Raw genomic sequence first — 13,775 nt, 5'->3', positions numbered from 1 at the left:
CATCTTGATCCTTCAATCTAAGATACTCTCTCACTAATGTACCGATCTCGTCCCTTATTAACAGCGCGACCCCATCTCATTTTCCTTTTTGTCCATTCTTCCTAAAAGTATTCAGATCAACCAATCACACTGTTCTTTGAAAGCAGTACACAGGGCCGAATGGCCTCTTTTCTTTGCTGTAACTTTCTGTCATTTTATTTTTCCCAATACCACGGTTAAGATGAACTTTCTTACCTTCCATGTGACGCTTTGAATTCAAGACATTCAGCAAATTCAGCGAGTTTTATTATCATTTAAGGCAGTAAATTTGGAACCGGACTCGTTGAGCGGCAACTAAATGTTCTCAATCGTCAGATGCAGTTCACCGAGTCCCAACAGGCACTGTGAGCATCAGCCTGTTATATACATTCTTGCTGTACATCTTCTGAGCTACAAGCTGATCGCAGCTCCACTTTCTGCACATTGAAAGACAGTGTGAAAATAAGCACAATTTCAAATCTTAGCAAGGTGCATATTTGTGATTTTCTGTGTGTGTGAATGTGGTTCAGTTTCCCATTTTTACCACCCAAACATTATCCATGTTAGTTCTGTGGCTTCATATTAGGATGGTGCAGGGAAAAAAAGAGCAGTTTTAAAAGATGCAACTGGACATTTCTCTCTTTTCTTTGAGTGGAGACTGTTCTGCAACTAAACATCCGGATGTTACAAACTGGGTGATGATTGAAGTTTTCACATGACCTTATTAAGTAGCTGAGAATGCTCGAGGGGCCGAATGGCCAATTCCTGATCATAATTTTTTATCTTGTAATTCAGTGTCAATGTTGGTGAGGACAATGTTTGTGTCTAATCTGAATGTGGTAGTGAGGCCGAGTGGGCTCAGCCGCTGGTTCAGGTTTTGATCTCTCTGGTGATTTGGGCTTCACTCCCACCGCTGCCAAACTTTCTGGTGCTTTGTTGTTTGAGACGCTTCCAAAAAATTCTCTGTGCGGTGAAGGGGCAGCTGAGCTGTGCAGTGTTGTATTTCATTTGGAAGAATGAGGAGAGACAGTGTAAATCCCAGGGTGACTGGGAAAAGATGGGACAATGACACGGACTGGAAGACCTTCTTTCACTGGAACTCCCTGTATTCATTCTATCATTTTAAACAAACAACATGCAGCCTTTACCCAGTTGTCCTGGCCGAGTGCTGAAGGCATTTTTCCACATGGTTCGAATCCTGCCAACTCCCCTTCTTCTCATTCCTGCTTGACAAAAACTGTCTGCAGAATAAATTATCCATCAAATGAAAAAGAAAACCACCCAAACGCCCCCGTGTTTCTTACTTTTGTTCATCTGCGAACATTCAGTATATTTGGCCCCTGAAATGGAACAATAATTGACCAAGTTGGTGACATCCTTGCTTTCTGGGTGTTTGTCTCTCCTCAGGCCTCTGTCACTCTCGGTGTGTGTGTCTGTGTGTGTTCCTCTGTGTGTGTCAATGTGGTTCAGCTCCCCGAGGGGATGGACACATGTTCACTTCATAAACTTGATTTGCATTAATTGTGCAGCTTCATATTAAAATGTCGAAGAGAAAAATATCAGGATGAAAGATGCAAAAGAGAGTTTGCAATGTTTGGAAGGAGGTGCAGCTCAGAAGTGGAAGATGTGAATGTTATTGATGATTGAGAGGAATGCATTGTAATCCTGAGGCTTTTGTAGGCCGATTACCTTCCACACTTTGAAATTCAGAACAATCTGAGGCTCCAGGGAGGAAGCAACATTGATCTCCCTGAATTTTCGCACAGGAAGCCATGACTGCGCATGCCTGGCTAGCTCAGTCAGTAGAGCATGAGACTCTTCATCTCAGGGTCGTGGGTTTGGGCGCCACCGTTTTTTAAAGCTCTGCTGCTTTCATGGGTGAACTCCTTCTCCAATCCTCCGACAATGTCACCCCTCAAACTGAGACTTTCTCCATCCCGCTTTGTTCATATTACAGCTGCTGGTTTCTAAATGAAAACTGCCTCCCGCTTCACTGGAAGTCGGGGAGAGTTTCGTGCTTCGGCTTTGGTGCTTTCACGCCGCAGCCTAGGCTTAACTCCTGATCAGGGGGCAAACTTTTCTTCTTACCGTTGTGTGAACTGTCACAATGCACAGGAATTCTTCGTCTAAACTGTTAAAACGAACCTGAAATTTAATGCATGGAAGTGTGAATTGATTCATGTTGGTCGGAAGAATGAGGAGAAGCAACATCACATAAAGTGTACAATTCTAAAGGGGTTTCGCTGTTACACAGCGAGTGGTTAGGATCTGGAATGCACGGCCTGAGAGTGTGAGGGAGACAGATTCAATCACGGATTTCAAAAGAGAATTGGACAGAAAATGCAGGTCTCCGGGGAAAAGACGGGGGGGCCATAACATTCTGACATGAAGTTGCACAACTAATGTGAATGAAGTTTATGATGGTAAAAAAAGTGTTCACCCCCTCAGGGAACTGAACCACATTGACATGCACACACATAGACATATACATCGAGAGAGACAGAGGACTAAGGAGCCACAGACACCCAGAAATAAGGATGTCACCAGCTTCTCAAATTATTGTTCCATTTCAGACTGCAGATTTTGTGAACATTTTCAGATGAACAGAAATGAAGAAACGTGGAACAGAAGCAGGAGAAACACACGGGAGTGTTTGGAAGGTTTTTATTCCGTTTCACCAATAATTAATTTTAATTGTGGATTCACCGAAAGTAAGGAGCAACAGACAGCGAGGTCAGCAGGATTCAAACCTACATGGGGTGTGTTTAATAGATTTCAAATCCATTGTCTTAACCACTCATCCACAATTACAGACCTCGCATCTATTTTAATCTTGTTCATATAAAATCATAGGAAGGTTATAACAGAGAAAGAGGGCATTCGGCCCTACATATTCCCAGTCACCCTGCAATTCACACTGCGTCTCCTTGTTCTTCCTGCATTAAGACGAAAATCTTAATATATCAACGATCGTGAGCCCATACTCAGGAGAAGTGACTGAAAGAACAAATCAACTGAAACTTTGATTCGAACCCACGAAGAGAACAGAGCCCAAACAAAACACCTTAACCCAGCCGGCCACGCTCCCACTATCAAAGGTAAACTAACCATTGCCTTGGGTGGTAACAGCTCCAAAATAGAACATAACAAACAGGAGCAGGGGTTGACCATTTTGCCTCTCGAGCGCCTCATAGTGTCAGAGAATCAGAGCTAAGGCTACATACAGATGGAGGCCATTCAGCCCGAGACATAGGAACAAAGAACTGAGGGGCAGGAGGAGGCCATTCAGCCCTTTAACCCTGTTTCTCCATTTAATTAGATCGTGGCTGACCTGGTTGTGATCTCAACGCCGCCTTCCTGTCTGCCCCCCATAACCTTTGACCCCTTTGACTTTCAAAAATCTGTCTAATTCTGCCTTGTGTAAACTCAATGACCAAACCTCTGATGAAAATAATTCCACAGGCCAATGACCCTCTGAGAGGGAAAAATCTCCTTAACTCCGTCTGAAAAGGGAGACCTCTTACTCTTCTGGAGACTAATTCACCTGGTCCCACTCCCCCGCGTTTGTCCTTGGAGACCTGCATTTTCTGTCCAATTCTCTTATGAAATCCGTGATTGAATCTGCCTCCCCCACACTCTCAGGCAGTGCTTTCTAGGTCCGAGCAGAGAAAACCCTTCAGAATTATCGGCTTCGGAACAATCAGAATACTTGGTAACAGACAAGACACTGAGAGGCTCGGTTGTGGGAGAGCTGGTTCCCGGTGACATGGATGTGACTGCAGTGGGTGGGGTCAGGCCTTTTCCATGTATCCACAATGAATGCCCCACCCTTTATTTGGGAAGAGTAAAACGGATAGGGAATAATTGTCATTCCAGTCGCAGCAATCTGAAGCTTTCTCTCGCTGAGCCATTTGTTTAGGATACCTTACAGAGTGCAGGTGCTTTCATCAAATCTCTGTGGCATAATTGGTCAGCGCATTCGGCTGTTAACCGAAAGGATGATAGACCAACCAGGGACGAAAGTGTCGTTATTTTCTCCCCATCAACGCTCTAGGGCCCTGAAACCACGAGAAAATCCTACCCCACCCCAACGTTGCCAACTCGGCTGTCACCCACTGAGCTCCCACACCAAGCTTTGTTTATGGATATTCATTTCAGATATAACAAAGAAAATGAACGATCATGTACCCCCATCTAAATCAATAGAGATCTATGAGGCTATTGGATTGAAACAAACCCATCAATTAATCACTCTTCCTCAGCTCCACGCGAAGTGAGACAGGAAAAAATAGCCACAGACTCTCCAATCACCCGCTGCCAGCGGAAGCATCTTCTTATCTTGCTGAATGTTATCTTCAGAAATGGTGAAGAGCGAATCTAATGTGGCTGCAAGATCCTGCATTCAGTTCACCTTCAACAACAAACAGGAATGGGAGCGATGCAACTTTTTCACACAGTTGGGTGACAATGTTTTTCCCCGAGCATCGAATGGAGTAACTTGAACATGCGAAATGAGCGGGGTAAATACAATGCTACAGGAACACTTCCCTGCCTGGATCCCAATGGAGCTGTCTGGAATGTTAAACGGTGACGTCATGCAGCAGCACTTTGGGTCTTTGTTTTGAAGAAATGGAATTCGGCTGTTCTCATTAGGAATGCTGGAGACAGACTGATCAACAATGTCATCATCAAATGGCACAGCGCAGTAAGAGGACCTACCACCCATCGTGTCTATGTCAGTTTTGTACAAAGAGCTTTATAATTAATAGCAAGAAGCCACCCTCCCACCCATTCTATTTATACCAGCTTTTTTTTACAAAGATCTTGCCAATTAATCCCAAATTCCTTCTCTGTTTCCATGAATCAGAATCTTCTCCCTTTCAACCATTGCCAAATTCCTCTTTGTAGAACGAGTTTCTGCAGAATCCATGCAGTTTGCCTTAATGGACATTTTCCTTACCCAATGAAATGAAGAGTTTGACCAGGGTTGCTTCTGTAGTTTTCGATATAAACATTAGTTATTTATTCAATTCACTTCATATCGAACTTACAAAAGATGGTTATTCTGATCAGACATGTCCTCAATATTTTCTCACTCATGATGACCATGAAACTATCATTGATTGCTGTACAAACCCATGTCGTTCACTAAACCTTTAGGGAATTCAATCGGTCGCTGTTACCTGGTCTGACCTGCATGTAACTCCAGACCCACAGTGATGTGGTTGACTCACAACTACCCTCTGAAAAGGTTTAACAAGTTACACAACTCAAGGACAATTCGGGATGGGCAACAAATGCTGGTCAGCGATGCTCATGGAAGAATGAAGATCCATGATGAAGAGTGATACAAAGTGATTTTGTACCATCTCTCCCATTCCCTCGTGCTCAATGACAGTATCAGTTGCTTCTGTCTTTAGCGTGGTGCTAGACTTTGGATCACACTAGAAGTCATCTTTCAGTCAGTAAGTAACTGTGAATTTGCATTTAGAAACTCATTAATTTCTGTTATTGACAAAAGAAAGTAGTATTTTTTGTGCAGTGTCAGTTTCAGCTCTCCTGATTTTGAGAATGCTTCTTTGAGGCTTGGCGAAGTGTAAATGTAAAGTGGCTGCAAGATACTCTATTCAGTTAATCTTCAACAACAAACATGAATTATGGAACTTTCCCTCACACTTAGATGTGTAAATCTCGATAATGTTTCCACCCATTTCCAGACAGGGGACCTTTTGCATGTACGTAGTAACCACTACTCTACAGAAACAATGGGCAGAACCACAGGGACTGACTTCGAATGTCAAACCGTGCAGCCTTACTGCACTTCCGAACCCTGTTTTGTGGAAGTACAATTCGGCTGAAAAACATAGCCATGCGGCAGAGAAATTGATCTGACATTAGAATCATAAAATGACAGAGCACATCAGCAGGTCATTCAACACTTCACACATGTGCGAGCTATCTTACTGCAATTCGTCTCATTTATTGTCTCTTTCTCATGACCGAGCCTTTTGGGGAAAATCATTCAAAGCCTGGGGAAGTGTCAATGTCACATGGCTGTGAGATAATGTACTCAGCTATTATTTAGCAACAAGCAGGAATTGTGCAACTTCCCACGATTAAATGATTCAGTTGTGATAATGTCTCTGCCAGCTTTTAAATCGGCAACCTTGCGCATGTGAAGCTAATGTGATAACCACTATTTGTTTCTTTATTAATTTATGGGATGTGGACATCGTTGGCGAGGCCAGGACACCACAAAAACAATTTGCAAGAAAATACAAAAATGATTTCTATTGAATTTCAAACTGTGTAGACCTGCTGCATTGCAAGATCCTGTTTCGCAGGAATAGAATTGGAGTGGGACATTTTGGAATGCTGCAGAGAAATTGATCTAATTGTAAATTGACACAGCTCATTAGGAGGCCATTCGACCCATCGGGTGCGTGCTTTCTCCAAAGAGCTATCCACTTAGCTCCAATATCATCATCTTCCTTCATAACCCTGCAGTTTCTTTTTCCATTTCAAATAATTGCCCAATTCCCTTTTGAAAACTCTGAGTTAAGAAAAACAACATTGAAAGAGGTGCAGGAGCTTCTCCAGTGTCCACGTACAGTGTGTGAAAATTAGCAAAGTTTCCCTGACCCAATGACACGGAGAGTTGAACTGGGGATTCATATGTTGTCTTCGAAATAAAAAAGAAATATTTATTTATACAATTGATTTCCTATTGAATATTTGAAAGAAGTTCATTCTGATCAAGCATCTCCTCATTTTTCTCAGTCGATATAGACAATCTAACTCCCCTTGCTGTACAGCTTATTACAAAGGCTGTTATAGAAAAGAGGGAAAGGTTTGCTACAGCTATACAAAGCCCTGGTTAGATCACACTGGAGGACTGTTTATAGTTCTGGAAACGGCACCTTATAAAGGATCAATATTGGTCTTGGAAACAGGGCAGTGCTGATCCAGCAGAATGTCAGTTCTGGAATGTAAGTGGACATTGGCCCCTCCGTAAATTGAGGTAATCCAAAACTGCTGCCCGTGTCTTCACTCACAGCAAGTCCCATTCCTCTCTCACCCCTCTGCTCGCTCACCTACATTGGCTCCCGGTCAAAGAATGTATCTACTTCAAAAGTTCTTATCCTTGTGTTCAAATCCCTCTTGTTCTCGCCCCTCCCTATCTCTGTAATCTCTTCTATCCCCACAAGCCTCTGAGATATCTGTGCTCCTCTAATTCTGGCCTCTTGTACATTCCCAATCAGAATCCCTCCACCATTGGTGACCGTGGTTTCAGTTGCTGAAGCCCCAAGCTCTGGAATTTCTTCCCTAAACCTCTCCGTCTCTCCACCTCACTTTCCTCCTCTAAGACTCTTCTTAAAACCTACCTCTCTGACCAAGTTTTTGGTCACCTGGCCTAACATCTCCTTATGTGTGTCAGCGTCAGACTCTGTTATATAATGATCCCGTGAACCATCTTTGGAGGTTTAATTACGTTAAAGGCGCCATCTAACCATAAGCTGCTGTTGTAATGGGGCACACAGGGAAGGAGACAGATTCTTCTTGTACCTTTCACCCTGATCATTTTTGACCTGAAGATGCACAACTACTGTGAATAAAGTTTGTTCTGTTAAAAATGTGTCCATTTCATTGGGGTACTGAACCACATTGACACTTACACAGACAAATGGAAAGAAGAAACCATGGGAGTATTTGCATGGTTTTGATGCCGTTTATCTAATAATTAATTCCATTGGCACCTTATCAAAATCAGGAATGATGAGAACTGGAGATGGTAGGATTTGTACCTCTGTGAGGAGACCCCACAGGATTCCAACTCCATCCCCTTATCCATTCTGCCATGAACACAGGACTGATACTGACGTCACTGCTGTTTGTAGAAAATCATCGACAGCCACGTCAGATGGTCCTTCAGCATGTCGTTCACATGCCAACTCTCTGGAAGAGCAACTCAACTACTGTAATTCCACACCCCGCCTTTTCCCCACAGCAACTCATATTTATATTGTCTCTCCTCGTTCTTTCTGACAAAATGCAACACCGCACACTCAATTTGAGGTGATGTTTGTTTGTTTGTCCAAATGGGGCTGCTAAATGTTTGACAGCGGCGGGATTCGAACCCTCACCTCCATAGAAACTGGAGCCTTAAACCACTCGGCCACGCTATCACAGTGGTGAATGCTATTAATCATCCTCTTCATTGGCATTGCCACTGAAATAGAACAAAAACAATTGAGGAGGAAAAGGCCATTTGGAACCTGGAGCCAGATCCGTCAGTTGATCAGATCATCCTGCACTTTGTAACAAACAGAAATTATCTCCACTCAAAAACACAATGAGCTGCAGTGAAGGGTCGGCACCATTTCAACTGTCATTCAACTGATCTGGTTAAAACCTCTTGCTAGAAATGGCAAGAAAGCTTTTCCCTGAATTCATTCCGGGTCTGGACTTCAGAAGGACTGGACACGAGGTAACAAAATACATTTCGATAGAATGGGTTATAAAATGGCAGAATGACTGAGAAATAGGGTAAGAGAGGACCTGATCGAAGCTGTTAATATCAGAAAAGGGTTTGGAAAATGCTTCCACTGGCGGATAAACAGGAATCAATATAAGTTAATCACCAATAAATCCAATGTCCAAATTCATAAGCAACGTCATTAACCAGAGATAAAAGCATAAAGTGATGGAAATACTCAGAATATTTGGGAATGTCGGTGGATTGAGCGCCAGAGTTATGTTCTTAGGTCTGTGCACTGATTCAGTACTGTTCTACTGAAAAGTCATAAATCTGTAATGAAAAATGTGTCTCTCTCACCACAGACGCTACCAGACCCATGTCGAGTTCCAAAATGTTCTGTTTCTATTACAGATTTAGAGCATCGCTTTTTCTTTTCCTTGGATGAGAATGTGGAACTCATTTCCAGAAGGATTCGAGATCCAAGTCTCAGCTGGACACTCCTGGGTAAAGTGACACCATGAAAACATCATTCACCAGCCGAATGTGAAAATGGATTCACTCGATCATCTGCTTAGTTGACACAGCAGCAGTCATATCTGATGGAGAAAATTTAGGCACTTCAAGCGTGCAAAGATTGGCCACTCGTTAACAAACCAGCTTTAAAAGTTCAAAAGATTTAATCCACAATAGGCACATTCTTTTTGACAATACGGACTTTAAATGTTCAGTGCATGGAAGGAAAAATCACTTCTTCACCTCACCTGCTAAGAATCCAGTGAATTAACATCTAACCATAGGCAATTTTTGTTTTTGTTTCAGATTTCCAGCATCCACAGTATTTAGCTTTTATCTAACTGTAGGAGCTTGTTCTGCTGTTAATTACACACAGGACAGAAGTATGGTAGAGGCGCGTGCACTTTGTTGTATCAATTGATTTAATAATTTTACATCTTGACCCTAAATCTCCAGTTATCATCGGATCATAGAAAATAATTTTACATACAAAAATATAGACACCCAATGGCGGACCTGTCACCCAGCATTCAGAGCAGGAGAGAAGGTGCCCTATCCAGAGCGCCATGGCCCTGTGCAATTACAGAACGTAATTGGCATCTGCGCATTACGGTCTTCTGTCTGAGCATGCGCAGTGCTGTCCTGTGACCAGGGCCGCAGAGAACGGGTGAAAAAATTGCGTCTCCAGCAGAATAAGAGAGTTAGTGGGTCGGTGGGAGGAATGGAGCCAGAAGAGTGGGCAGGGAGGCTTCATAAACACTCGGTGCAGGTCGCAGAACCAGAATTTAAAACTACCGGTCCCGCGTTTGTAGCGAACAAACCGGAAATGGCTGGGTCTCTCCCTCTGCTCGGCCCGGTGGGGGGGGGAAGGCTGTGCAGCAGGGCGCATGCGCGGTCATCCTGGTCCAGGTAACAGGAGCAGAGAATGATGTGAATTTCTATCCTGGACTGACAGGGATGGATTTTGGAAACTCCTTTTACAGGGGGTTAGAAGGGGAGAATTTACACGCAGCAAACTCAAACCAAGAGAAATGTTTCTCTTCTCAATTTCTAACCTGAACTGACACTGACGACTTTATGATCTCTGTTTACAGCTGCTTCCAGTGCTTCTGATACCTTTCCAGCTGCAGGCTCCCCACAGGGGATTTTAATTTAGAAAACTGAGAGTATTATTGAGTATTCATCTGCAAATTGAAGGTTTCAGTGCAGTGAAAGATTGCTGGACTGACAGTGAGGATTTTTTTATAATCGTTTTACCAGATCTTAAATGGGAAGGATTTGCAGGCAAAGAAACTGAAACAAAACATCACATCAAGATCTGACACAGTCACTCTATTCATTGGAGCTGGGATATTATCGGCCTCTGAACTTAAGTATTGAGTTCCAGGTCATTACCACTCGCTGTGTAAAATTTCTTCCTCACATCACTCCTGTAGATTTTACCCCAAATCTTAAATCTGTGTCCTGTAATCATTTTACAATCAGGTAATGTGAACAACTTTTCTTTAATGACCTTATTTAAGCCAATCATAATCTTGTACCCCTCTATCAAATCTCCCCTCAGTCTACTTTGCTCCAAGGGGAACAACCCCAGTTTCACCAACCTAACCATACAACTAACGTCTCTCATCCCCCGAATCATTCTGGTAAATCTCCTCCGCACCCTCTCACATCCTTCATAATGCGTGGTGATCACTGGTTTGCACAGACCCAGATGTTCTGTGTTTGTGTCTTTGACCTCATCACACATCGACAATTACATGGTGACATCACCCCGCTCCCCAGGTATTTCCTCAACTGGGAGATTCACTGACTCCAGTTCTTCTGATAGCTTTCCAGCTGCAGGCTCCAGCAGGAAAGTTTAAAATTTAATACTGAAACTGTTTCAGAATTGAGTATTTTTGACCATTCACCTACAATTTAGAGCTTTTACTGCTGTGTTCTGTTATCTGTGAAAGCTCTGGGGCTTGTGTGGCTCCTTTACTGTGAATCTAATTCCATGTCCATCCATTGCTCTGTTTCATCCTCTGCCTTCCCTGATCACCTCTCTGCCATTGTCTAACTTTCTCTGTCACTAATTACGAGTGTATTTTAACTATGTTTAGGATTTTACTGTTCCTTCTGCCAACTGTGTCTAAATGAGGTTTCCACTGCTGCCCATCACCTGACTATGTGCTGCTGGCTCACCAGCTTTATCTTTCCACAGTATCATTCATGGTCAGGAATTGTTTTTCCTGCGCTATAGTCCATTTCTCTTCCACTTTGTGTAATAGGAGATTCCAAGGCATTTCGCAGGAGCGTAGGAATGCAACATTTGACACCGAGCCACATGAAGAGATATCAGGGCAGATGAACAAAGGTTTACGAAAAGAGTTAGGCTTTAAGGAGTATCTTAAAGGTGGAAAGTGAGATGGAGAGGATTAGGGAGGAAATTCCAGAGTTTGTGGCCTTGGCAGTTGCTGGGGGATACACGAAAGGTGGAGCAGTTAAAATCAGGAATGCTGAGGAGGTCGGAATTAGAGAAGTGTAGATATCTCGGAGGGTTGTGAGGCTGGAGATTACAGAGGTAGGGAGGGAGAGACCATGGAGGGATTTGAAAACATGGATGAGACTCAGACAGTTGTCAGGGAGAGGGATGGAGCCGGTGGTCAGGGAGTGGAGTTTGTAGCGGGGACTGCAGACAATGGCTTCAGTCTTCCCAATATGTAAATGGAGGAAATTTCTGTTCATCCAGACAAGTCAGGACGGTGTGTGACTTGGAGGGGATGTTGGAGGTGATGGTGTTCACGTACACCTGCCACCCTGGTCCTTCTGGGTGGTGGAGGTTGAGGTTTCTGGAGATTGTCAAAGTTCTTGTTGTGTTGTAGATATCCTTTCACCTCCTGCATCTCCCACCTCTCTCTCCCTCTGCTCCCTTGTAGGCCAGAGTCTTGTGTAGGCTTAGATCAGTTGGCAAGTTCCCTTCCCTGAAGGACATTAGTGAAGCAGTTGAATTTTTATTCCAATCTGGCAGCTTTCATGGTCACTTTTAGCTCATGCCAGCCCCACAAATTACCAGATTCATTCAGCTCAATTTTACAACCTGTTTTTCTGGGTTCTTTCTCACTCACTTTTTTCTGTTTTAAATCAATTTCACAGGGTATTAGAAGGAGAGGATTTGCAGTCGGGAAACTCAAAGTAAACATCACATCTCGATATGACGGAGTCGCCTAATTTATTGTGACCTGAATATCATCGGATTTTGAATATGGAAGGAAAAAGCACCGTTCACAGTTGGGAGACACCGTGGAAATGTGGGGATTGTGGGAAGGGATTCAGATTCCCGTCTGAGCTGGAAACTCATCGGCGCACTCACACTGGGGAGAGGCCGTTCACCTGCTCTGAGTGTGGGAAGCGGTTCACTACCTCATCCAACCTACTGATACACCAGCGAGTTCACACTAACAAGAGACCTTTTAAATGCCCAGACTGTGGTAAATGCTATAAAAGTTCTGGGAACCTGATGTCCCATCAACGAGTTCACACTGGCGAGAGACCTTTTAAATGCCCAGACTGCGGGAAGAGGTATAAAAGTTCTGGGGAACTGATGCGCCATCAACGTGTTCACACTGATGGGAGACCGTTCAGGTGCTCTCCCTGTGGGACTGGGTTCAGGCAATCATCTCAACTCAATGTACACCAGCGCACTCACACTGGGGAGAGGCCATTCACCTGCTCTGAGTGTGGGAAGATATTCACTCAGTTATCCAACCTACTGAGACACCAGCGAGTTCACAAGTAACTGATTGGATTTTGTTGTGAAACCACATCCAGGACTCAACCATGTTCACTGAGGCCTCTTTCTGCTGATGTTAATACAATAATCTGTTAATAATCTGGAATATCATCAGGTTTTGAACATGGAAGGAAAAAGCACCGTTCACAGTGGGGAGAAACCATACATGTGTTCTGTGTGTGGACGAGGTTTCTGCCGATCATCTGACCTGTCGAAACACAAGCGCACTCACAACAGGGAGAAGCTGTGTAAATGTGGGGACTGTGCCAAGGGATTTGATTACCCATTCCAGCTGGAAATTCATCGGCACAGTCACACTGGGGAGAGGCCATTCACCTGCTCCAAATGGGGGAAGGGATTCTCTCCCTCATCCAACCTGCGGACACACCAGCGAGTTCACACTGCCGAGAGACCATTCAGGTGCTCCCAGTGCGGGACTGGGTTCAGGTGTTCATCTTAGTTCACTGAACATCAGCGCAGTCACACTGTGGAGAGACCGTTCACCTGCTCCGAGAGTGCGAAGTGATTCACTCAGTTATCCCATCTGCTGAGACACCAGCGAGTTCACAAGTAAATACAGTGATTGGATATTGTGAAATAACTTCCAGGAGTGAACCATGTTCATTGAAGTCTCTTTTCTGCTTTTCTGTTAATAAACTCTAGGTCAGTTATCGGGGTTTATATTCTGGATAAAAGTCAAATAAATTAGCTTCGTGTTAAACACAATGTGTCAAGTCTTTTCAATATCTCTACACAGTATCTCTCAACAACAAGTGTGAGGAGCTCATGGAGCTTCTTTGTCACTAAGATTGAGACAATCTGATCAGCTGCCTCTGCTGCTTCCCTCCCTTCCACTAGCCCACCGGGACAAACTTTCTCTAAAGTTCCCCCTTGTCTGAGCCGTGAACTCACATCTTTCTCCAGTTTCTCTCCCATCTCCCCTCATGTCCTCTCACTGCTCATCTTGTCCATGAGACCCACTTTCTGACC

General features: G+C 43.8%; 3 protein-coding genes across 5 annotated transcripts in view; 1 reads left to right on the top strand and 2 right to left on the bottom strand.

Annotated features, from left to right (window-relative positions):
* LOC144697988 (uncharacterized) overlaps positions 1–13,775 on the bottom strand; it is a 298,820-nt gene that overhangs the window by 188,412 nt on the left and 96,633 nt on the right. The gene's annotated exons all lie outside the window — the stretch shown is intronic.
* The window catches only part of LOC144697986 (uncharacterized), a 92,741-nt gene that overhangs the window by 73,942 nt on the left and 5,024 nt on the right, over positions 1–13,775 (bottom strand). The window contains 3 exon segments of the mRNA XM_078569936.1: positions 2,107–2,163; positions 8,163–8,248; positions 8,855–8,997. Of these exon segments, the coding sequence (XP_078426062.1) occupies positions 2,107–2,163; positions 8,163–8,248; positions 8,855–8,997 (286 nt within the window).
* Positions 9,665–12,797, top strand: LOC144697530 (uncharacterized). Of its 3 annotated transcripts, XM_078569569.1 has the most exons (3): positions 9,665–9,919; positions 10,105–10,186; positions 12,174–12,797. In XM_078569569.1, exon 3 carries the CDS (start codon positions 12,258–12,260, stop codon positions 12,789–12,791), a length of 534 nt encoding a protein of 177 aa, XP_078425695.1. In that variant the 5' UTR covers positions 9,665–9,919; positions 10,105–10,186; positions 12,174–12,257; the 3' UTR covers positions 12,792–12,797. The 3 variants fall into 3 exon arrangements, with proteins under 3 accessions (XP_078425695.1, XP_078425696.1, XP_078425694.1); XM_078569570.1 differs by lacking the exons at positions 9,665–9,919; positions 10,105–10,186 and adding an exon at positions 10,214–10,397 and having other exon boundaries at positions 12,160–12,797; XM_078569568.1 differs by lacking the exons at positions 9,665–9,919; positions 10,105–10,186 and adding an exon at positions 10,218–10,495 and having other exon boundaries at positions 12,160–12,797.

The sequence above is a fragment of the Cetorhinus maximus genome, chromosome 23 (assembly GCF_964194155.1).
Source record: "Cetorhinus maximus chromosome 23, sCetMax3.hap1.1, whole genome shotgun sequence".
Classification (NCBI taxonomy): Eukaryota; Metazoa; Chordata; class Chondrichthyes; order Lamniformes; family Cetorhinidae; genus Cetorhinus; species Cetorhinus maximus.
The sequence above is the reverse complement of the archived record's forward strand: the minus strand, read 5'-3'. Positions and strand labels throughout refer to the sequence as shown.